The following is a 26,481-nucleotide window of genomic DNA, read 5'->3' as shown; positions in this document are numbered from 1 at the left end:
ATTTTTTTGTTTCTGTGTTACTACCCCAACCTTCCATAAGTGGGTCAAAAACGACCCGGTCAGGTTGTTTTTTTTTTTAAATATCTTCGTTATGAAATTTTTTTATCATTTCATATTTCAGGTATTCCTAAAAAAAATGTTTTTTAGCAAACAAGAAGTGTCTGCAGTCTATTGAGATCAGAATGATATTATTCCCCTTGCACGCATCTTTTTTTAAATAAACTTGAAAAGCTCATCTTCCTGAAAAAACAAAAACTCTTGATGTGGGAAAAACTGCAGCCAAAGTTTCGCATCGCCTCCCTCCCTCAACACAGCTGCAGTTTGAGGGCAGGATGCGCTTCCATCGGCACCGCGAGGTTGCTGGTCAGCGCGTTTCCGGGATGATCAAAGCGCTCATTTTCCGCCTGTGCTCACCTCAACCAGCTGCATGAGGTTGTCAAAGTACTCCTCCTCGTCGATGGTGAGCTTGCCGTTGTGGTAGATGATGCGGTAGTGCTCCACTTTGCCGTCGCAGCTGACGCACAGGGTGTAGTCGCCGGGGTAGTTGGTGCTCTCCCTCACCAGGAACAGACCCGTCTCCGGCGGGTAGAGGAGCCGCTCCGCCTGCTCCCGGGTGATCTTCCCGTGGAACCAGCTGGTGCAAGTCGGGAGGAATGGAAGAGTCAGCGAGGGGTGTGTCATGAGTTTCAAATCTTCGTATAAAAAGCAACAAACACAGTCACGCACTTCCATACATTACATCAGGGGTCTCAAGCACGCGGCCCGCGGGCCAAATGTGGCCCCCGCCTTGATATGAAAGTTTAATGTTAGTGCGGCCCGCGCAAGTTTGATATGGATGCTGTATGGTATCATGTACCCAGAAAAAAGTATTACGTTTGATTCATGTTCATGTTAAAGGTTAAATAACTGTTAATAGTTATCCTCCCTATCCGTGTGGAAGTGGTAAGTTTTTGGCTATTTAAGTTTAAAGGAAATAACTTGAAGGCTACTGTTTAGGTCGCTAGCTCTCTAGTATGCGAGTTAGCATGTGTCTCAAGACCCTGCAGTTGCGCAATATGTTGTAAATAAAAAGAGTATAAATGTGACTATAGTCGTGTTTTGTCATGTCTACAGGGCTCTAATAATGCTTTGTTCATTTTAATATGAAAAAAATCATTTGTCTACCCACCAACTATATGTGGTTTATTAAGGTTTTATTATTTGCCGTTTTATTATTATTATATTTATTTATTTATTACTGATTTATTGGTTTTCTTTATTCTTGATTTATTTATTTTTCGTCTTATTTTGTGCAGAAAAAAATTTGAGAACAACAGAAATGTTTTATCAGAGCTTTTATTGTCGAAAATCGGAACCAAAGCACTGAAAAAGTTTGTATATTTTTCTGTTTTTAATAAATTTGATGAGGATGAAGTCATAATATTGTGGAAAAAAATAATTTTCTCAAGTTGTAATGTTATATTACAAGAATAAAGTCGAAATATTATGGAAATAAAGTCATTACATTAAGTCGTTACATTAAAAAACCAAAAAGGAGAAAGGCAAAAAAGTGTTTTAGTGTATGTTACTGTGTACTGTATGCATGTTTGTGTATGTTACTGCTTTATACACCTTTTGCGGATTACTACCATACTACATGGGATGCGTCTAAGTGGCCCGGGATGGACTCGGATGCTGTGATGATGTCGGCTCAGCAATAACCGGAAAATGCCAAAAAAATAAATAAAGAAGAAATTGTGACAGCAGCAAAAGCCAGTGATGGAGTTCCTTAATGAAAGAATCCAAACAGGATTTGAGTGGGAAAGTGTGGCGGAAACTAGCAATTGAACCCAAATGATGTGGGCACAGCTGGCCTGGGAACTCCTTGGTGTCCTCCCGGTGGAGCTGGAGGAGGTGGCCGGGGACCGGGAAGTCTGGGCTTCCCAACTAAGACTGCTGCCCCCGCGACCCGGACCCGGATAAGCGGAGGAAAATGGATGGATGGATGTGGGAACGCAGCCTGTGACTCTGGAACCGATTCATTCCGTTTTAGGGTCAGGGCTACTAGTGTTCCCGATGGAAAAACTGAACATAAACAAAATCGGAGCTTTCAACCTTTTATAGTTTGTTGCATTTTTTTTTTGGTTGTGCTGGCCAACTGATAAATGCACTCAGCTGCAAAAAGGTATTACATAACGTGGCGACTTCCACAGACAAAAGCCCGGCTACTCTTTGGGGGCGCTCCGCCATGAGGATTAACTCATTGATCCGTGTCAGCGGCCGGAGCAGGAAGCTGCATTAACCCCAAAGAGGAGTCGGCTGCACGCCTTGAGCCTCGGCCGGTGAAGCGGTGGCGATTCAATTGCACTAATTGATTTAGGCCATTTGCAGCGGCCGCCTTCATCCATCCACCCGTCTGTCTGTCCCACCGGGCGGCCGGCCCGTCCTCATCTTCGACCTCCGCCTCCGCAGACAGCGGAGGGCTTTGCGGCAAAGCAGCTTAATGCGGTCCGAGTTGATTAGATCAGGCGCAGAAGCAGGCTGCGTCTACCGGCGGACGGGAGACTCCTTAACGAGCTGTAATCCCAGGGGCACACAAAACGCAAACGGGCTACCGAGACGACTCATTTAGCGGGACTTGCTTTGAGGTACGGAATAATAAATGGGAATACTGTCATCCGTGATCTGGCTGGACAGCGAAAGGCAATATCCCGGGGAGAATACAAACTAGCACATTATGTTGCACAGGTTCCGCCTCTTGGGGGCAGTAAGGAGGGGTGGGCAGCCAGCTGATGGACACTGCTCTCTGCCGGGTATCGGGTGTCAGTGGGCCAGAAGACCACAGCTGAAGCAATTATGTAACCCCAATAAAGAGGGAGCGGCCTCCCAAAAACATCTGTTGCTAATTCATGAATGGATCAACAAGTGAGAGCAACAGCAGGTCGTCGCATATCGTATTCAGTCATGTGTGGATTTATGTATTAGATATTATATATATATATATATATATATATATATATATATATATATATAATAAAACATAATTGAAGCAGTGAGTAGGAGCCGGTTTAGGCCAAACAAAAGTGACGGCACTTGCCAAGATGTTTTCCAAACGACAGGAAAACAAAAGGAGTGGAAGACAAATTCATCAGTAATGTGAGTTGCGTAACAGCAGGGCGGGGCAGGATGACCCAATGACCCGAGTTCAAAGGTGCCGGCTGGGAGCAAAAGGGTGCGCCGTCTGACGGCTGCATATTCCAGCCGCGCTCTACATTGATTTCCTTTTCGGGGGGGGGGGGGGGGGGGGGGGGGGGGGGGGGGGGGTACGATCGGGGTCAGACAACAGAGGTCCGGATTGGAAAGCAGCTTTGGCGATATGGATCGGGTGGTTTTATGGACGGGGAAAAGCGGGACGCTGCGTCTGGCGTGGAGACGTAGCACAAAGTCAAAATAGTTGATGGTTGTTATTGTTGCTGTCATTTCCTGTCTTATCTTATTTGCATGTTTCTCTCCCTTTCTCTCTCCCTTTCCCTCTCCCTTTCCCTCTCCCCCTCTCTCTCATCTCTCTCTTTCTCTATCATGTCTCTCTCTATCATGTCTCTCTCTCCCCCTCTCATGTCTCTCTCTCTCTCATGTCTCTCTCTCTCCTGCTCATCTCTATCATGTCTCTCTCTCTCTCATGTCTCTCTCTCTCCTGCTCATCTCTCTCATGTCTCTCTCTCTCTCTCTCTCTCTCTCTCTCTCTCTCTCTCTCTCTCTCTCTCTCTCTCTCTCATGTCTCCCTCTCATGTCTCCCTCTCATGTCTCCCTCTCATGTCTCCCTCTCATGTCTCCCTCTCATGTCTCCCTCTCATGTCTCCCTCTCATCTCTCTCATCTCTCTCATCTCTCTCATCTCTCTCTCCCCCTCTCATGTCTCTCTCTCTCTCTCATCTCATGTCTCTCTCTCTCATGTCTCTCTCTCTCATGTCTCTCTCTCTCATGTCTCCCTCTCTCATGTCTCCCTCTCATGTCTCCCTCTCATGTCTCCCTCTCTCATGTCTCTCATCTCTCTCATGTCTCTCTCTCCCTCTCATGTCTCTCTCTCTCTCTCTCTCTCTCATGTCTCTCTCTCTCTCTCTCTCTCATGTCTCTCTCTCTCTCTCTCTCATGTCTCTCTCTCTCTCCCTCTCATGTCTCTCTCTCTCTCCCTCTCATGTCTCTCTCTCTCTCCCTCTCATGTCTCTCATGTCTCTCTCATGTCTCTCATGTCTCTCTCATGTCTCTCTCATGTCTCTCTCATGTCTCTCTCATGTCTCTCTCTCATCTCTCTCTCATCTCTCTCTCATCTCTCTCTCATCTCTCTCTCATGTCTCTCTCATGTCTCTCTCATGTCTCTCTCATGTCTCTCTCATGTCTCTCTCATGTCTCTCTCATGTCTCTCTCATGTCTCTCTCTCCCTCTCATGTCTCTCTCTCTCGTCTCTCTCTCTCTCTCATCTCTCTCTCTCTCTCTCTCTCTCTCTCTCTCATCTCTCTCTCTCTCTCTCATCTCTCTCTCTCTCTCTCTCATCTCTCTCTCTCATCTCTCTCTCTCTCTCTCTCATATCGCTCTCTCTCTTATCTCAGCCCGACTGATGCTGTGGTGTTTTGTGTGACCGTTTGGTTCTGGCCCCTGAGAACGGGTCTCAACGGTGAAAGACGGCCACATCGCTGAGGGAACTTACGGCATGAGACTGAGCTTCCCTCCGGACTTGACTCCTTCCCTCTTCTGGACATAATTTGCTGGAATGGTGCCTTCCCTGCCCACTATGTTCTTTGCTTTGTACCAGTTGGGATCCTGTTCAAAAAAAAAAAACATTTAGCAGCATGAACAGACATAACTTTTCTTTTCATGGCCGGGGTCATCCTAGTCCTTTTACCCTGGTGACTCCGATGATGGTCAGCACGTCTCCTTTACAGAAGGGCAGGTCCTGTTCGTTGGCCGTCTGGAAGTTATACTTGGCCACACATTCGGTGCCCGTCGACCAGGGCGCCTGGGGGGGTGGGGGGTGGGGGGAGCGTTGTATCAATGCAGACTTTTTACAACAATTTAGTTAAATAATGGTTATTTTGAGCATCCTAAAAGGACTTTTTACTGATGTTAGTTACTTTGTTCCACAAAAATACTCTTCTGATGGTGGATAAGTCAGGGACTGTATACTCTGCAATTTTCACAGCTAATAGAATGTGAACATTTGAGCAGGATCTTGAGACTAAATATAATTTATTTGTTTTTTTATGGGTTTTTTGTAAATTTAAAGCTGGATGTTAAAGCTTTATTTATCCAAATGCTACACTTTTTACAGAGGAAAGTTTGTGATACAGCATAACATACTGTTCTAATGGAATAAACATGTGTTTAGTAAGTGCATATTGCTGGTGTCATTCAGTTTTTCCAGGAAATAATCTTTAACTACAACAAAAAAAATATCACCTTGTTAACAGTATCGTGATACGTATGGTATGGCCAGATTCTTGCCAATACACACCCCTAATGTATAGGGGTATAGTTGACTTACATGGATCCCGGACATGATGAGAGGATGTGGGGAGCAGGTGACCTCAGGCAGGTGGTGCTCAATGTGCAGTCAGTACCATCAGAGCTGTGACATAAAACAGAGATGGACATGCCGTCAATCACATGACAACACGTACATGAACCTCATTGTGTTATTTTATTCCGCTTGTGTGTAACCAGCCTTCAAATTACTTTGAAGATCATCAAATCCTAAATTCCTACACTTTTAAATTACACATCTTAAAAACTTAAATTTTGCAGTTGGATTCGAACCTGCAACCTTCCTGGGTCTGAGCTACTGCTGACCCAAAATATTGTAAGCAAAAAAAAAAAAAAAACAACATATCAAAAGGGAACCTATGATGCTCATTTTCGGTCTTTTGTATTGAGTTGTGGACTCCTATAGAGCAGCTACACTCAATAACCTGCACAGAAAGCTTCCTAGATCTTCCAGAATCAGTGTTGAATGTGGTTCCAGGAACGTAGTCTGGCAGTGATGTCACACAACTCACCGAGGGGCGTGTCAAAATCACCAATTTCACAGCTTTATGTATTAAAATTATGTATTATTATTTATGTACGACAGCAGTATAACTAAGGTTTTATGAAGTAAAGTACTTTGCTCCTTTTATCAAAACCTTTTTGGTGTCATACATGATACTTAATGAGTCTTCTCTGAAAAGAAATTGCCTGAAAACCAAACTGCTCAAAGCCTCTGGCTTCCGACCAGCCTCTAGAACAGGAAGTTGAGAGTCATGCGTGAAGGAGGAAGTGGCCGACGCATATTTTCCAGTGCTCGGTATCAAAAGGGGAGGGGCCAACATACGCAAGATTACCACCATGCTTCAAAAAAAGGGTACGAGGATGATGCGCCCCCCCTTGCAGAGACATGCGCTGATGGCCGCGAGCATCGCCGAGCCCGCCGCCACATCCGGTGTCGACACAGGAAGTAACCTGCTTGCAAGACGATTTACAAGACAATTGCAGATGCGATGGAGACAACTGCTGTGTATTGTGAGCTAACCAAGAGGGCGCCTGCATTACTCAAACACCACTCCCGCCCCCCTCCCCGAGTTGTCCACTCACAGCCCGGCGAGGGGAGACAAGCGAGGGCTATTCTGATCGGTCTCACGCTCCGGAGGAGAGCTATTGGAGCACTTCGGCATCACACTGCTTGCTCACATTCCGCCTCGACTTAGTCAAGTGCTACTGTGAAGATGGCCGCGGGTGAAAGCAACCGCTTCTTCACGGGGGAGACTGCAGAGACGCCGTGGTTCACGTCACAGAATAGTCCTTAATATTACACATTAGCATAGATGCAAACATGCAGGCTCACAAACAACACAGAGCATGGTGTAACTCATCCAATCGTGAACCACTGCATACATCAGGGTGAACATTTGTCAACAAAACACAGGGTGGGGGGGTTGGTTTTTGGCGACACCTTGTGGCCGCAATAATTCATTGAGTTGAGCTTGTGATGCAGTTGGGCGCTCAAAAGGAATCAGACGGAACGCTTTCTAATACTCTTCTGCCTTGGAGACTGTGTCTGTAAGTTATGTGCAACCATAATGACATGATACCTGTGTGGACTGAGACATGGATGTAATAATTATTTAATTATAGTAATTAATTATAATTATAATGTAAGTTTTGGGCTGCACGGCGGTCGAGTGGTTGGCGCGCAGACCTCACAGCTAGGAGACCAGGGTTCAATTCCACCCTCGGCCATATCTCTGTGTGGAGTTAGCATGTTCTCCCCGTGCATGCGTGGGTTTTCTCCGGGTACTCCGGTTTCCTCCCACATTCCAAAAACATGCTAGGTTAATTGGCCACTCCAAATTGTCCATAGAGTAGAAAATGAATGAATGAATGAATGAATGATTCGGTTGAGTTGGTTTCATAATTATACCTTTTGAGTGTTAAGTTGGTGTGTAATGAGTTTAGTGTTCTTTGTAAAAACACTAACACATTCCAAAAACATGCTAGGTTAATTGGCCACTCCAAATTGTCCATAGAGTAGAAAATGAATGAATGAATGAATGATTCGGTTGAGCTGGTTTCATAATTATACCTTTTGAGTGTTAAGTTGGTGTGTGATGAGTTTAGTGTTCTTTGTAAGAACACTAACACATTCCAAAAACATGCTAGATTAATTAGCCACTCCAAATTGTCCATAGGTATGAATGTGAGTGTGAATGGTTGTTTGTCTATATGTGCCCTGTGATTGGCTGGCCACCGGTCCAGGATGGACCCCGCCTCTCGCCCGAAGACAGCTGGGATAGGCTCCAGCACCCACGCCACCCTCATGAGAATAAGCAGTAGAAAATGAATGAATGAATGAATGATTCGGTTGAGCTGGTTTCATAATTATACCTTTTGAGTGTTAAGTCGGTGTGTGATGAGTTTAGTGTTCTTACAAAGAACACTAACACATTCCAAAAACATGCTAGGTTAATTGGCCACTCCAAATTGTCCATAGGTATGAATGTGAGTGTGAATGGTTGTTTGTCTATATGTGCCCTGTGATTGGCTGGCCACCGGTCCAGGGTGTACCCCGCCTCTCGTCCGAAGACAGCTGGGATAGGCTCCAGCACCCACGCCACCCTCATGAGAATAAGCAGTAGAAAATGAATGAATGAATGAATGAATGATTCGGTTGAGTTGGTTTCATAATTATACCTTTTGAGTGTTAAGTTGGTGTGTGATGAGTTTAGTGTTCTTTGTAAGAACACTAACACATTCCAAAAACATGCTAGGTTAATTGGCGACTCCAAATTGTCCATAGGTATGAATGTGAGTGTGAATGGTTGTTTGTCTAGATGTGCCCTGTGATTGGCTGGCCACCAGTCCAGGGTGTACCCCGCCTCTTGCCCCAAGACAGCTGGGATAGGCTCTAGCACCCACGCCACCCTCATGAGAATAAGCAGTAGAAAATGAATGAATGAATGAATGATTCGGTTGAGCTGGTTTCATAATTATACCTTTTGAGGGTTAAGTTGGTGTGTGATGAGTTTAGTGTTCTTACAAAGAACACTAACACATTCCAAAAACATGCTAGGTTAATTGGCCACTCCAAAGTTTTTTTTTAACACATTCACTGACTGAGTTTGTCTTCATTGAAGTCTGGATTTTGCACTATATTCAACTGTATATTCAACTATATATTCAACTGTATATTCAACTATATATTCAACAGTATATTCAACTATATATTCAACAGTATATTCAACTATATATTCAACAGTATATTCAACACTATAGTCAACTGAGCTACACCTGTACTGTAAGTAAGTCTCTGAAAGCATTGCCCTACAATCCGTAGGGAGCACCATAAATGTCCTTTTCCAGTCACCCCATGGGGTCGTAATGTTTTGACACGACTCGTATAGGACTGTCAGACCTTTTAACAAGACGTGCAACAAGCAGCGCCGCGTGGATGAATAATTCCTACGCCACCACGCTAATGAAATCCGTGCATTTGCCAAAAAAAAAAACCCAACAACTTCACAAGGACACGTTTTAGTTTTCACCGCAGGGCCCCGGCAGAGTTCATGGAGACGCTGCACCTTAATTCTGAGAGCGTGCGTCACCTCGGCACATCTCCGAGCAAAGTGTGGGTGTTGGTAACGTCTTTTTGCACAACTGCGGTGGAAACTGCCCACACGACCAGGATGCAGTGGTGGTTCACCAGATGAGTCAACAGTCCTACCGTCTTTTTGGGCCTGAACATACAAGCGTACATGCGACTTGGGAGTCAGTGGACCAATGGAGTCAGCATCCTCAATATGGGGCGTTAAGAGAGGAAGGCGAGGCGGGTATAGGAGAATACACAGGAGGTAATGCGGCATAAGCGGGCTCGCATTCAGAGCGGTCGGCGCTGGCATCACCAGATTTTTAATTCCGACAAAAACTGTTGACAAGTTAAAATGAACTGGATCATTTTGCCGGCTTCACTACACATCTTAAACTAAAAGCTGACAATTCCGTCACAAGATCCTGCGACAAGATTTCTTCTTCAGGAAAAAAATGCACACAATACATGAAAATTCCATAATTTTGCCGTGCGCACACGCGTCCGTTTTCCTCGTCTCCCGCCTCCAAACAAGAAGGTTCACCCTCTGCGATGTTCATCACCTTGGCACGTTTCTTCCGTAGAACAACAGTGTGATAGGAGTGAGCCCCTTTTGTCAGTCATATCATCTCTTTGCCTTGGTGGGAGGAGGCGGGGCCGCCAGTATACACACGGTGCGGAAGTTGTTATTCGCAAAGCAAGGTAATGTATTAGATATGAAATGGATTGCAAAAAAAGTGATGTTTTCTTTGGGAATAACTAAATTTGAAACACTTCTATGCTAGGACTACGTTATGCTAGCCGTAGCATTTCAGTATGTGGAATCAAACTATGGAATGGATTGAGTAAGGAAATCAAACAATGCACAACAATGAGCCAATTCAAGAAACAATACAAGCAGTTGACCTTAAACTGTATTATGGAAAGCAGGAAGTGAACAAATGTAACAGTTAGTGATTGTAAAAGTACCAGATGGAGGGGTAGGATTTAATAAGCTTTGCTTCTTCCTACTCCTTTTGGACATGTGGAACTGGGAACTGATTATGGGATGCACTCAATTGGAATCTGATGCATGTTCAAATGAAATTAAACCATTACCATTGTACTTTTGTACTGTTAAAATATCGTCTCGTTCCCGTGACACCCCCCCCCCCGTCACTCGGATGAAGGGCACAATAGACACTCTGTCGGGCAACCACAGCTCATGAGCAAGAACCTACGGCACTACCGCGTGTAATGCGGTGCTGACGAACAAGACGGCACTGTGACTTGTTAGCACTGTAGCTTCGTATGAGCCATCACTGTGGACTACCAGATTATGGCAGTCATGAATGAAAATCACTTCCTTCTTCACTTCCCCACTTCTAATTTTGGTCTCTGCGCACCAGGGGGGGCGGCTGTGACATTGTCATGGCAACACGGCGTGTGATGCAACAGCCTCGGCTAACAAAGTGTTGTCCTGCGCTGCACCCCGCATCGGCCGGTGTGCGCCGAATCAAAGCTACGGATCGGTGAATTGGTGAAGGGGTTGCATGCTGCACGTCTGACACTGATGGACGTACGCGATGCACCCGCACGAGACAAATTGGAGAACCTTATGGAAACCAATGAACAACATCCTTCCTGGCACGACGCTCTCTTAGCCTCTCCTCGCTAACCACTTTGGTTTAAGGCAGGGGTGGGCAAACTTTTGGACTCGTGGGCCGCATTGAGTTAACAAAACTGTGCGGGGGGCCAGAATATATTTTTTATAAGACACACACTATTTTACGCTTATAATTATAACAGTCCACCTTTAATTATTTGTCTAATTTTATTTATTTATTATATATTATAATGATTAATTATATTATATATATATTAATTTTATTATATATATTATATTTAATCTATTATATTATATTTTATATATTTATTATTAATTTATTTAATTTATTTATTTGTATATATGTATATTTGTATATACGTATATTTGTATTTGCTTATAATTCTAACAGTCCACCTTGAATTATTTGTCTAATTGTATTTATTATATTATATATTATATTTAATCTACATATTATATATATATAATTAATTATATATATATTATAATTATACTTTAATAATTAATTACATCATATATCAATTATATTATATTTTTATATATTTATTATTTATTTTATTTATTTACTTATTTGTATAATTTTATCTGTAAACGTGTCAGATTATTAGCTATATGTTTTAAATATGTTCCATATATCCCTTTTTTCCAGAGCATTTTAAACATCAGACCACATCAAACTACAAACTTGAATTTTACATTTTTATTATTATTTTTTTATTTTATTTTTATTATTATTTTTTTTTACTGAATAAGACATCCGACTTGCAAGTCATGTTGCCAGCATGTATGTATGTTAAAAGTTAGAAAGCAACTGGCGGGCCGGATTCAAACGCTTTAAACACCAGACCACATCAAACAACAAACTTGAATTTTACATTAAAAAAAAAAAAATTAATTATTTTTATTATTATTTATTTTTTTGACTGAATAAGACATCCAACTTGCAAGTCATGTTGCCAGCATGTATGTTAAAAGTTAGAAAGCAACTGGCGGGCCGGATTCAAACGCTTAGTGGGCCGCATGTGGCCCCCGGGCCGTAGTTTGCCCACCCCTGGTTTAAGGTCTTATGTCACTTTATGCGCTTGACTCAAAATGTTGAAATATGTATTTTTTTGGTTGCATTCTTTTGAGCGAGCGTATGACATAAGCCAAATATCTGTCAGTGCATGTGAATATTACCGATTGGCATTTATGGCACGGCTGTAAGACCATGCTGACGTGCCGTTTGTCCGTCAACGATGAAGGATGTGGTCATACTTGCTCTTAACCCTTGTATTATGTTACGGGTCAATTTGACCCGTTTCAGTTTTTGTGTTGACCAAAGTACTCGTTATCCTTTCTTTTTCTTCATGAAATTTTGTGACTTTTCCTCATCTAGGGTCATTAACACAAAAACTGATTTGTTAACAAATCATGCTAGTTAACCTTGTATTATGTTACGGGTCAATTTGACCCGTTTCAGTTTTTGTGTTGACCAAAGTACTGGTTATCCTTTCTTTTTTTTCATGAAATTTTGTGACTTTTCCTCATCTAGGGTCATCAACACAAAAACTGCAACGGGTCAAATTGACCCGTAACACAATAAAAGGTTAACTAGCATGATTTGTTAACCCTTGTATTATATTACGGGTCAATTTGACCCGTTTCAGTTTTTGTGTTGACCAACGTACTGGTTATCCTTTCTGTTTCTTCATGAAATTTTGTGACTTTTCCTCATCTAGGGTCATCAACACAAAAACTGAAACGGGTCAAATTGACCCGTAACACAATAAAAGGTTAACTAGCATGATTTGTTAACCCTTGTATTATATTACGGGTCAATTTGACCCGTTTCAGTTTTTGTGTTGACCAACGTACTGGTTATCCTTTCTGTTTTTTCATGAAATTTTGTGACTTTTCCTCATCTAGGGTCATTAACACAAAAACTGAAACGGGTCAAATTGACCCGTAACATAATACAAGGGTTAATAATAAGCGGCATACATTTTCTTATGAATTCAAATATTTACATAAGTGTATCTCACAATCAGTGAGGCTCGTTACTGTGACAATGGACACAGAGTTGTATTGATATGATATATTTTTCTGGACAAAAGCTCAGAAAGGAGACGTCACCAGGGAGGCCTGAGAATGTTATTGTCCGCTGCTAAAACGAGAGTGACAAAAACCTCAGGCATCCAGGGCAACGCAGAGCACATTTATTTATACGGTGCCTTCCACGCAGCACGCAGCCGCCGATGATTAGAGCGTGGAAACAGAACAAGTGGGTGCACAGAACAGAAAAGCAAGGGATAGATCGGAGAGAGAGAGAGAGAGAGGCCCGGGGCTTCCTGCACACTCGTGTGTTTACTTGCTTCCAAGCGTGGTCCAGATTCTTGCCTGTTTATTAAGAAAGTCACATATTGTCCGCAGGGGAATTCGATTTATTCACGTCTCAATTAAACAACGGCTGCCCCGTCGCCCCACAACGGCGGCCATTGTGCACATCGCCGGTAAACAACATTCCTGTGAAATCCCACGCCAGTACGTTTAACGGCTAGCAAAGTGGTCTGGAACGGATGCAATGGATGTCGACGTACCACAGTCGGCCTTCCGTTGGTAACCTCCACATTCTAACACGTTCATCTCCAAGTTCAAACACATGCAGACACTTGAAACAGCCTCGGGGGGGTCAGGGTAGACATTCCATTGTCCAAGTTGGACAACTTTGGAAGTAGTAAGAGGTGGGGATCGAGCGATATGGTTTTGTTCGAGCTGATGCCGATACCGATTCAAGTAAAGAACCCAAATATCGGCCCAATGTATCGGTCGATCCTTAGTAAGGACGGCGGCAGGAGAGGATGAATGTGGACGCGTCGCCTGGTAAAGCCTGCAAAGGTAACTACAGTAAACCTCGGATATATCGGACTCGGATATATCGGAAATTCGCTCACAACGGACATATAAAAAAGAGCCGATTTTTCTGTAATGCATTTCCAATAAAAATTCATTGCATATATCGGATTTTTTATAACGGATTTCGCCTATTTCGGACAAAATCTCCAGTCTTCCAATGCATTTCCATGAAATTTCCCTCTCATATATCGGATGGCCGCATCGTTATGCTAATCTTGTTGATGTCACTGGCTATTGTCTTTCTCCTGGCTCCACATTTAGGACAAATATAAAAGTGAGTGACGTCAATAATACTAGCACAGCAGTGAATGAGATCTTAACCTCACTATTGGAAATAACGTAGGCCTGACGGGCGTAACAGGGCCTAGCTTAATTAACAATTTGTTATGCTCAGAGTCCAATCAAGTTCAATTCTCATGACCTTACGTCTCTTTTCATTGCCCAGTCCAGGTACATTGGAAACATAGTCAAGGAAGTGCCTTTTTATAACAGATAAAATCCCATTTACGCATATACTGGATATAAATCCCATATATGCGTAAAACGGACATTTTCCGGTATACGCATATAACGGATTTCGCTTATATCGGACAAAACCAGTGGGAACAATTGAATCCGATATATCCGAGGTTTACTGTACTCTCTTCAGTCAACAAGCATAAATTGAACGGATTTGAATGATTGAATTCAATATATGAATTGAATGAAATCATCTAATGCATAAAAATCAATGTTGACAATCATAGACCCCCATGTATGCACCAAATCATCCATCCATCTTCTGTGCTGTTTATCCTCACTAGGGTTGTGGGGTATTGCTGGAGCCTATCCCAGCTGACTTGACACCACCAACCATTTACACTCGCACTCATATCATTCATTACCCTAACAGGCATGTTTTTGGAATGTGGGAGGAAACCAGAGTACCCTCCTGGACCCTACTATTTCTTTCGAACCCACGTCAAACAATCAAGCCGGACTGCATTTTTCCATCTTAAGAACATAGCCCGACTCCGTCCATCACTTCAATTCTCTGCCGCTGAATCCCTGATCCATGCATTCATCCCAACCAGAATGGAGTACTGCAACAGTATTCTCTACGGTACAACATCCAAAACCCTCAACTCCACTGGCTTCCCGTCCCCCAACGCATTCACTTCAAAGTCCTTCTCATCACCTACACAAGCCCTCCACGATCTGACCCCCCCCATATCTCACAGACCTCCTCCATCCACACAATCGCTCCTCAGACTCCAACCCCCTGGCACTCCCCTGTAAGACCAAGCTCCCAACCTGGGGAGGCAGAGCCTTCTCCATCGCTGCCCCCACCCTCTGGAACTCTTTGCCCCATTCACTCCGTGCTTGTCCCGACCTTCCCTCCTTCAACGGTTTAAATCCGTTTTTAATGTCTAACTTTTTATATCTGACTTCTGCGCCCCGCCCCGCTGTTACTCTTGTTTTAGCTGTGTACAAACAAATGAATGTTGTATTTTAATGTATCTTTTACTCTGTTTACTTGCTTTTATTCAACTGCATTTTTCTGTAAAGTGTCTGAGTATTTTGAAAAGCGCTATACAAATAAAATGTATTATTATTATTATTATTATTACGGGGAGAACATGCAAACTCCACAGAGATGCCCAAGTGGAGATTCGAACCCAGGTATTTACCATCCCCTGGCCAACATGCTAACCACTTGGTCACAATAATAAGAAGCAAATATTTCTAGAAATGTCTATTTTTTTACTCAAAAAGTCACAAAACATGCTGGCCTTTCAAGGGTTAAAAATAAAAACAATGAAGATTTGATACATATATTTCAGGCTGAGGTACTTTAAAGAAATTATATTTGATGTTTTTTATTATATTTGAGGTTTTGGGGAATGGGAAATGGCCGAAAGATGGGATCATCTTGTTGGTGGCCAGATGCAGAGAAGAAGGCCGCCCAGACCTCCAGCGGGGCGGCGATGTGAGGGATGTAAATAATGAAGCGTGGGAGGACCCCGACGAGATGTGGCTTAGCGGGTGCAACTGCAGTGGCCATCTGCCACATCAGACATCAAACATTTGTGGGCAGCTTCCTTTTTAAAAAAAAAAACAAAAAAACAAAACACCAACATAGCGCCTCCATTTGTCAGCAAAGGTCCGCACATTTCTGATCAAATGACTTTGGTTTTCTTCTCGGGTTGAGCGAGGCCGTGTGGCTAGCACCACATCAAGGACTTCTCCAGTTGCTTCCATCCATAAATGGAGCATCCAAAGTGATGTCAAGTTATTCAAAAGGCCTTTTTACGCCCGTTTCAATCACATGACCCAGCAGAACGATGATGCCAGTCGCAGGAATGTTGCCATGTCTCGGATTTTAAACACACTTCAGCGAACCGAGTGTGGTGATAAATACATTTTTGGCTAATTTTTGGCAAATGAGATGAAATGTCAAATAAATGAACTTGTGCTTCTTTCTTGGATTTAAAAAGCATTTAAGATAAATATGATGACATCATTTTCATGCCCAATCTTCACTGGTTCGTACTGCAAAAAAGGTCAGTAAGGATAATTCATAATGCCGCCTACAGAGAACATACTAACTCCTTATTTGTAAAATGACAAATACTTCAACTTGCTGATATAGTTCATCTTCAAACAGCTAAAATAATGCATAAGGCTAAAAATAAGCAATGAGCTAAAAATGTCATCCAATACTTCTCTACAAGAGAGGAGAAATATGATCTCAGGGAAGAAGTACATTTGAAACACTTCTATGCTAGGACTACGTTATGCTAGCCATAGCATTTCAGTATGTGGAATCAAACTATGGAATGGATTGAGTAAGGAAATCAAACAATGCACAACGATGAGCCAATTCAAGAAACAATACAAGCAGTTGATGTTTGCTAAATCCAAGGATGAAGAGTCTTGAACCAGTCATGATGTGCTATATATATCACTATATTGACACGCACTATGGTACCCATTATGGCATTGGATGCTCATATCACAGAGTACCTAGGTATGTGACAAAAAATTTAAAAAATTAAAAATAAACATTTTTTATTTTTAAAAATTAAAAAAATAAACATTTTTTTATTTTTAAAAATTAAAAAATAAACATTTTTTATTTTTAAAAATTAAAAAAAATAAACATTTTTTTATTTTTAAAAATTAAAAAAAATAAACATTTTTTTATTTTTAAAAATTAAAAAATAAACATTTTTTATTTTTAAAAATTAAAAAATAAACATTTTTTATTTTTAAAAATTAATAATTTTTTTATAATAATTTATAATATTTTTTATAATAATTAAAAAAATAATTAAAAAACAAACTGTATGATGGAAAGCAGGAAGTGAACAAATGTAACAGTTAATGATTGTAAAAGTACCAAATGGAGGGGTAGGATTTAATAAGCTTTGCTTCTTCCTACTCCTTTTGGACATGTGGAACTGGGAACTGATTATGGGATGCACTCAATTGGAATCTGATGCATGTTCAAATGAAATTAAACCATTACCATTACCATTACCATTACCATTACCATCACCATGATGCAAATAAGCTTCTGACGTCAACTGCATCTGCAGGTCAGATGGTTGTATGTCGTGTCGGAAGTCAAATGGTGACGCAACAGTGACAACTCGGGAGCAAGGAACAGGAAAAAGCTCACATCCTGTCTGTTCTGCAGAGCAAAAGGAAAGGTGTGTGTGTGTGTGTGTGTGTGTGTGTGTGTGTGTGTGTGTGCGTGTCTAATCCTGAGCCGTCAACTCCTATTTTTATCTGTGTGAATGAAAAATAACGCAGCGTGACAGAGTGGAGAGACAAATGGCCAAGCAGACGAGTGGGCGGACAGGCAGCGTGACGTCAGGGCTCGCCGCTGATTTCTGACAACAAAAGGCGGGGAGGCAGGAAGTGGAAGAAAGAAAGGAAGAGGCGTCCGAAAGGGCCTGCCATTTTTCTAGGGTGACGGGCGGGCTTGCAGAGGGGTGGGAGGGGAGGGCGACGCCGGGCGATGGCGGCCGCTTATTGTTGGAGCTGCTCCTTCAGCTCCGGCTATTTATATCCTCTCCATCCACACGGGCGGAGGCAGGCTGTGCTGGCTTTTATCGCCGCATACATTATGGAGACGCTGAATTACGTGAAATAGTCTGTCTGCTGCCATTGCCTGCCTGGGTAGGATTTCTTTTTTCTTTTTTTTTTTTTTAACTTCCTGTGAGGATTCCCCAGTTCCGTCTCTGCATTTGGATGCTTGGAGATGGGAATGTACCCAAGTTGGCTTTTAAAAGTACAGTATTGTATTACGCATCACGGACGACGTAATGATGCTCTGACAGCGATGTGTTCATGAGCACCAGCACTGAGAAAACTAGCATCTCCATCGCTTGTTTGCTCCGCTTTTTGAGAGAAAAGGGCGCTCAAAAGTTTACTTGAGAAGCACCTTTTTAAAAAAGACGATGTGAAGGGAAAGTCGCCGACCTCGAGGATATGACACCGCCTCTGACCCCGCCCCTGTGTACACAGCCAGTGCTTTGCTACACATCTTAAAAGCAAATGTCATTGTGAGGAGAAGTGGAGGGTAATATTTCCCCAGCGTCGTCACAAACACTAGCCAGTAGGGGTGTAAGAAAATATCGTTTCGCCGATATATCGCGATACTTCATTCCATGATACTGTATGGATATTAAAAAGTATGATATGGATATTTTTAGGCACAAAGTAGGGTGTGCAGAAATGGACAAAAGCCATGCCGCTTGTAAAATAAAGTATTCGGGGAAACACCACAAATCTGCGAGTCCACTTAGCGAGACACCATGAGGACCCGTCGCTAGCAAGCGATGCCAAGGTCCTTTTGTATACTACAAAAGTAGTACTGTGATATTGCAGGTATTTTGTTTTTCAAATTGATATCACTATTTTGCTAAATAATGGTTATTTCAGGCAGCACGGCGGGCTTGTGGTTAGCGCGCAGACCTCACAGCCAGGAGACTAGGGTTCAATTCCACCCTCAGCAGGATCTTGAGACATCATTTAATTTATTTGTTTTTTTTTTTTTAAATGGGGTTTTTTTGTAAATTATTCATCCAAATGCTTTTTTACAGAGGAAAGTTTGCAGGTTACAGCATAACATACTGTTCTAATGGAATAAAAATGTGTTTAGTAAGTGCATATTGCTGGTGCAATTCAGTTTTTCCAGGAAATAATCTTTAACGACAAGAAAAACTAAAAAATAATATCGCCTTGTTAACAGTATCGTGATATATCTTATGAGCCGAGCATCGTCATACATCTCGTATCGCCAGATTCTTGCCAATACACACCCCTACCAGCCAGCCCCCTCCTAAGGTGAGTCCATGGCGACGCTCTTCCCCAAGTGTGAGCTATGCTAGCGTCGCTAATGTGAGACACACTGGCGGACAAGCACAGCTCGTTAGCATGAAAGCCAAAAGACACAAAACAGCACGTTCCCATCGAGGCCGACGAAAAGCACTTTTTAAACGTTCCAAATTCCAGCATCAGGGCTACATTTTGGATACACTTCCTGTATGCTACTGTGGGAACTTTGATACTTATTTCCAATTGTTGAAAAGTAAAAAAAATAAGGGAATGTTAGCCGTATAAAACTCCATCCTGGGTCACAAGGAGGCATCTGCAAACATGGCCGGATGGATGCAGCCCCTTCAAAAAGACACAAAGTCGTAGCTGCAAGCGTTTAGGGCAGGGGTGGGCAAACTTTTTGACTCGCGGGCCGCATTAATTTAACAAAATTGACGGGGGGGATTATGTAGTATTTTACACGTAACAGTCAATTTTTACACCTATATTTTTACACATATTTTACATGTAAAAGTATCATGCAATCTGCTATATGTGCACTTTGAAATCATTTATTTGATGTAAAGTGTGTTATAAATGTATTATTATTGTTATTTTTATTAGAATTATTATTATTATTATTAGTTATAGTAATGTTATATTATTATTATTATTATTATTATTTTGTTAATAATAATATTACTACCATTATTATATTAATATTATTAACAACAATATTAATATAATAGTAGTATTATTATCATTATTGACAACAACATTATTATTATTATTATTTGTATTACTATTATTGTGCTTGTGCTCCTTTTTCCAGGAGTATTTTGTAATATTACTACCATTATTATATTAATATTATTAAAAACAATATTAATATAATAGTATTATTATTATTATTATTATTATTATTATTATTATTACTATTATTGTGCTTGTGCTCCTTTTTCCAGGAGTATTTTGTAAACAACAGACCACATCAAATAACGAAATTGATAAAGCAGCTACCTCAACCATCAAAAAGTTGGCTCAAGCCACGATGCCAGGTTGTATGTTGAGTTTCAATGAAATACTTTGGAAAAAAAACAGGCGGGCCATATTGAAACACTTGGCGGGCCGGATGTGGCCCCCGGGCCGTAGTTTGCCCACCCCTGGTTTAGGAGGTGACGGAGGATGTGTGAGGAGGGGAAGGAGCGTGTGCGGCTGAGAGCTGCCTGCCTGCCTGCCTGCCTGCCTGCCTGGCTGGCTGGCTGCTGCTTTGGTGGCAACACATGACAAGCCTCCCATTGAGGCCGGAGGGAAGACGAGGAAGGCAAAGTGCACGTACGGAGAGACAAAGAATGTCATTAGCGGCGGACGCGGCGGGGTGCGCGTGCAATATGTCAGCTCCCAATCTCATTAATAAAGAGAAGCATTCAGCGGCGGAGGCAATGACACCATGCAGAAATACCCACAAAAAGAAGGGATTCATTTGTCAAGCGAGGGAGCATGGAATCATATTTGGCTCAGGAGAGAGATTCAACTGATTATATGGCTCCTCATCACTAATAAGGCAATCCTCACTTTGCTAGAACCACTGGGCTACAAAAAACGAATAGAATTAACAGTTGTGGCTGTAGGAAACCTCCCAAAGTAGTTTTTGTTCCATTTTGATCCATTTCATGAGCAGCATTTGATTCATCCTATGTATCAAAGTCGGCCATGGCGCCCGATAGAAGTTATTTTTGTAAGGCTGTTGCGCCAACTCCGACCCGGAGATGCCCGAGGGGGGAATCGAACCGGGTTTGACTCACTCCAATCGACATTCTGCTTATATTTTGTTGTCTTATTCTCCAAAATTCTACTTTGGACTTGTGTTGTTTCCTCGTCTATAGCTTGGTGTGTGGTTCCGTCTTCCTGTATTTACAGCGCCACACATCCATCCCCCCAGTGACCCGTTCCCGTCTGGATGCAACCATTTACAGGACAGTATGGACGGAACTTTTTTTTCAACCCACCAAAGAAAAAAAAAATAGTTCCCATGACGATAGGGCCTAAATGTGTGCAAGGGTGAACATTCATTCATTCATTTTCTAGCGCTTATCCTCACGAGGGTTGTGGGGGGTGCTGGAGCCTATCCCAGCTGTCTTCTACACTCGGGACTGGTGGCCAGCCAATCCCAGGGCACATATGGACAAACAACCATTCACACTCACATTCATACCTATGGACAATTTGGAGTGGCCAATTAACCTAGCATGTTTTTGGAATGTGTTAGTGTTCTTACAAAGAACACTAAACTCATCACACACCAACTTAACACACAAAAGGTATAATTATGAAACCAGCTCAAATGAATCATTCATTCATTCATTCATTCATTTTCTACCGCTTATTCTCACGAGGGTCGCGGGGGTGCTGGAGCCTATCCCAGCTGTCTTGGGGCGAGAGGCGGGGTACACCTCTGGCCAGCCAATCACAGGGCACATATAGACAAACAACCATTCACACTCACATTCATACGTATGGACAATTTGGAGTGGCTAATTAACCTAGCATGTTTTTGGAATGTGGGAGGAAACCGGAGTACCCGGAGAAAACCCACGCATGCACGGGGAGAACATACAAACTCCACACAGAGATGGCCAAGGGTGGGATTGAACTCGGGTCTCCTAGCTGTGGGGTCTGCGCGCTAACCACTCGAGGGTGAACATATGGTGCTAAATTTAAAAAAGAAAATATTTCTGTGGTGGCCCAAATGTAATTGTGGCGGGCCACAATGAATGCATGTATGGGACACACTGAAGGATCCGGCATTGATATTCCACATTCACATCAGTATAATTCACGGCAACTTCAGTAGTCAGCGTTCTTATCTTTGGAATAATTGCCATGTTTGGATCCTGCTGACAGTTTGTCACGTTAAGTTGTGTTTTTTTTAACAATAGATGAAGGGCCTTGAGAGTAACACATGATTAAGTTGTTGACAATCAGGGCAACCAGACAGGAAGTCATTGCCAAAGCTACGTTTAAACAACAGGAGCACAGCTAAAAAAGGTGACCTTGGAGGTTGAGAGGTTTTAAAAAAAGGTGGAGGACGGTAGGGGAGGGCGGGGCAGCATGTTCGCATCTGCAGGCAGCGAATATTATCGGCGGTCATGTGTCGGATCTGATGCCAGCCATGAATAATGGAGTCTGCGTTGAGCTATGCCAGCGCTGTAAATTATTCACCCCCCCCAACCACAGACGAGCATTAGCGCTCGGTGTGGGGGCCCCGGCCGATATGGAGCTCATGCACGGACCCACACGAACAAAAAGGAAGTGAAACGGCGTGCATACATGGCGATAGAAGAAGGTTTCGTGCATCCACGCAGTGAATTTATTCCACCGTGTGACAGCAGGAGGCTTTTTAGTAGCGCAGGGGTGTCCAACATGCAGTCCGCTGTCTGCTTTCTTATTCATCTTAATGCCACCCGGCACGTTCTAAAAATACAATTAAGCAGGAAAACTAAAACAGCAAACAATTAACAAGCATATATATAAAAAATCATGCGAGTCAAGTCAGAACAACAACAGATAAAAGTGGAAATACTACCGGAAAAAATTTCATTTTATCACAATAAAGTCAAAATATGACGAAAAAAATTTGTTGAAATTTTACAGAACATTAGGAATTTTTTTTCAAGTTGTAATAAGAGGGAAAGAAATTTGTTATGTGTTATTTGGTTGGGAAACATTTTATAATATGAGGAAAAGCACTTGAGAAAAAACATGAGCAGAAATGTGTGATGTAATAAATATAATGTTAACAATATAATATACTTCATATGTAAACGATCACAAAATTGGCCTCCCTGCCTCCTTTTGATTTTTCCGTATGCGGCCGAACTTGCAGCTCTGGTGCGAGCCGTCCTTGTGCAAACTGACAAACAAAAAACAGAGGACATCCACCCACCAAAATATACAAAATAAGTAATAAAAAAAAATGTGTGAGATGAAAGAGAAAAAGTTTTCAATGCTACAATAGCGAGACCCCCCCTGAGATGAAGCCAATGAGGCCAGTGGTTTCTTTTATGGGCTACATTTAGAAATGTAGCCTAATTAGCCGGGAGAGCGTCTGCCTGGAACATGGGCGGCTTTATGCAGGTTTATGGTCGCGGGTTTGAATGCAAACATTTACCTTTGTCACTACGCCCTTTTCTCGCCCTCTTCACGCCATGGATAGATACGTTGTTTTATTCGGTCCATCACACAAAACTGCGCGAAAACCTACCCATGTGACAAAATATGCCCATATTTAACCGCTTAGTTTCCTAATTATTAAAACATAGCAGCTATAATCTGTTACCTGTTACTGAAGCAACCAATTTCCAAGCGGGTGACGCTGGATATTCAGGTATTGGATTGCAAGGTTTATAGTGTGTGTAAAACCTCTACGCCACTTTCATATTACGTGCATTGTCAGTCACGGTAGCGATGACGTCTGGCTGCCAAACAAATATGGTCACGTTTGGATCCCTGGTGAACACCATCTACACCACGTATGCATCCATTCCAAAATGGTTGTTGGTCCATTTTTGCATTCTGGACGGACGCACAAAAGGAGCCTTGTGGGTCATGTGACGTGTGGCTTTGTTTGCCTGCGGCATTCAGCTCATGGTCCACATTCAGGTCTGGCTGATGGTAGCCTGGAAAGACACCACCCTCATTCAGGGTATAAAGTAGCTCTAAAATGGATGGGAGGCGCCGAATGCGAAGCCCTCACGAGGCCGCGCGGATACGAGGATGAATTATGAATGCGCGAAAGTAGCTGCATTAGCGCTGCTTTCAAAACGAATCAGCGCCAACACCAATCAGCAGCTCGCTTGTTTCCTTAAATAAAGCTGGTCTAAAGACCAGAAAAGACGTGGACTCACGCGGCAGGGAATGACACGGTGAAACCAAAGCCGGTTCTACAGTGACTGTAGAGAATCCAAACAGCGACAGTATCATCCAACATGGACGCGTTATAAACTTAGCTCTACCAAAAGTCTCTCTCCCGCTTACAGTTAGTCCAGAACTCTGTGGCACAGCTTTTAACAGGAACCAAAAAGGGGGGAGCACATCACCCCAATTCCAAAGTCCCTGCATTGGTTGCCTGTTCGCTTTAGGATTGATTTGAAGATTTTATTGTTTGTTTATAAAGGCGTTGAATGGGTCGCCCCCCCCAAATACATCTCGGACCTCATCAAAATTTACTCTACAGCGTGGTCACTGAGGTCCGAGGGCCAGCAACAACTTGTGGTGCCCAAGACCAGACTTAAGACCAGGGGGGACCGAGCCTTTTCTGTGGTCGGCCCCAAACTATGGAACTCTCTCCCCTCCCGAGTAAAAAAGGCCCCCCAATATCGAAAGCTTTAAGTCTCGTCTTAAAAGACACTTTTATTCTCTGGCTTTGGTCTTTTAGTTCTTGCTTTTTATTTTTTATACTTTTATTGCTTTGCTTCTGGGCGGCACGGTGGTCTAGGGGTTAGCGCGCAGACCTCACAGCTAGGAGACCAGGGTTCAATCCCACCCTCGGGCATCTCTGTGTGGAGTTTGCATGTTCTCCCCGTGCATGCGTGGGTTTTCTCCGGGTACTCCGGTTTCTCCCACATTCCAAAAACATGCTAGGTTAATTAGCCACTCCAAATTGTCCATAGGTATGAATGTGAGTGTGAATGGTTGTTTGTCTATATGTGCCCTGTGATTGGCTGGGATAGGCTCCAGCACCCCCCGCGACCCTCGTGAGGAAAAAGCGGTAGAAAATGAATGAATGAATGCTTTGCTTCTAGTTTTCTATCTATTTTACTATTTTATTTCTGTTTGAACTTTTAGTTTTGGATTAAATTCAATTTGTACCTTTTATTTATTGTATTTTATTTTGACTTTTTATTTGACTAGTCTGTGCAGCACTTTGGAAACTCTGTTTATAAAATGTGTATACGAATAAAGTGGATTGGATTACTAGCTACTTTTATGGCCGCTGACCTTTGAGCAACTACGCTCGGTGAACAGTGAATAACATCTCGTCATTGGTCGGTAGTGGATCGGCGAGAAGGATGCTGCGGGCCTCTTCAGTTTGAATTCACACAAATCCACACGACCAGTTGCCTCTTCCCAAAATGTTCCTTGCGTCTATTAGCGGTAATCAAAGGGAAACACACGCAGACATGCAAGGGGCAGGGTCGCTTGTTAGCGGGGGATGAGGAAGCATCGACGAGGTTTCCACGGCAGCAACTCAACAGGTGGCATGAACGCTTACGGGAATAGCTCCTTAATTGATGCTTCCGGAGAAAGACAGAATATTACCAACAAAGAAGTCACGACTAAGCGTGCTATTGTAAAAGGTCCCATCATGCAGGCGTGACATTTCTCACGGCAACACGTGTCCCTTGAAGCTCCACTCACGTGTTTCAAGTTCAAGAGTGGCGACAGGCTAGAGACGACAGACCCGTATGTGTGGATCTGGCGGGGGAGAAGGAGCCCTCGCGTCCTTCGAGGGGGACTGACCAGACGCTGCACAGACGGAGAGGCCAAGCAGAGCTTCCATGCAAGATGGCCGCCACAAAGCCGCCATTCTACTATGTGATGGGGAGGGTGGAGACGGGGGGGATCTCCTCAAAAGGAGCGCCGGGGGAGGCTGGCTCGGACACCCATCGGCAAAAATCTGCAATTCGGGAAATTGCAGATTTATCGAGTGTATGCAAATCTTTCAAATCTTCGACGCTCGTACATAAAAGGGACTAACCGGGGACCAACCAATCAGAACTCAATAGAGTGGAACTCTCTGCCAAGCAGTACCAAACCGTACTGGAAAAACACCGATAATAAAAACGTGGGTGAGAATAGACAATAATCCAGGTTTTCCACAATTCACCAGAACCTCCAGATCCAGCGGGTTTAGAACCTCGTCAAAAAAAGAAACAGGTCACAAGACTTCTCCATGATCAATGTAAATGCTAAATCTGGCTAGCATACACCAACAGGACTAGGGAACATTTCTGTTGACTAAATCTGGACTAAAACTATGGGAATGGTTTAATTTCATTTGAACATGCATCAGATTCCAATTGAGTGCATCCCATAATCAGTTCCCAGTTCCACATGTCCAAAAGGAGTAGGAAGAAGCAAAGCTTATTAAATCCTACCCCTCCATCTGGTACTTTTACAATCACTAACTCTTACATTTGTTCACTTCCTGCTTTCCTAATTCCTAATAATCCTAGTTTAAGGGTTTTTTGTTTTTAATTATTTTTTAATTATGAAAAATTAATTATAAATTATTATAAAAATTATTAATTTTTTAAAATAAGAAAAAATGTTTTTATGATTTTTTTGTCACGTACCGAAGTACGTGGTGATATGAGCATCCAATGCCATAATGCAGGGGTCCCCAAACTTTTTCCAGTGAGGGCCACATGACTTTTCCCTCCTCTGAAGGGGGGCCAGGGTCAGGGTCGTTTGTTTGTTTATGTTCTATAACTGGGGCAAAGTGTGTTTGTAGTAACGTTGCTCACAATAGGTTACCATTTCCAGTTCTATGACAGAAAAATGTACATGCTTTATTGTTC

The 26,481-nt window shown here is 42.7% G+C and overlaps 1 protein-coding gene across 1 annotated transcript in view; it reads right to left on the bottom strand.

Moving 5' to 3' along the window:
* The window catches only part of LOC131139261 (tyrosine-protein kinase CSK), a 45,906-nt gene that overhangs the window by 14,720 nt on the left and 4,705 nt on the right, over positions 1-26,481 (bottom strand). The window contains exons 2-5 of the mRNA XM_058088670.1: positions 5,518-5,601; positions 4,879-4,992; positions 4,684-4,796; positions 415-634 (exon numbers count right to left, since the gene is read on the bottom strand). Coding sequence (XP_057944653.1) covers positions 415-634; positions 4,684-4,796; positions 4,879-4,992; positions 5,518-5,532 — 462 coding nt within the window. The 5' untranslated portion in view covers positions 5,533-5,601. The remainder of the gene's footprint in view (positions 1-414; positions 635-4,683; positions 4,797-4,878; positions 4,993-5,517; positions 5,602-26,481) is intronic.

The sequence above is a fragment of the Doryrhamphus excisus genome, chromosome 12 (genome assembly GCF_030265055.1).
Source record: "Doryrhamphus excisus isolate RoL2022-K1 chromosome 12, RoL_Dexc_1.0, whole genome shotgun sequence".
Classification (NCBI taxonomy): Eukaryota; Metazoa; Chordata; class Actinopteri; order Syngnathiformes; family Syngnathidae; genus Doryrhamphus; species Doryrhamphus excisus.
Note: the sequence above shows the minus strand (reverse complement) of the source record. Positions and strands in the feature narration are given on the sequence as shown.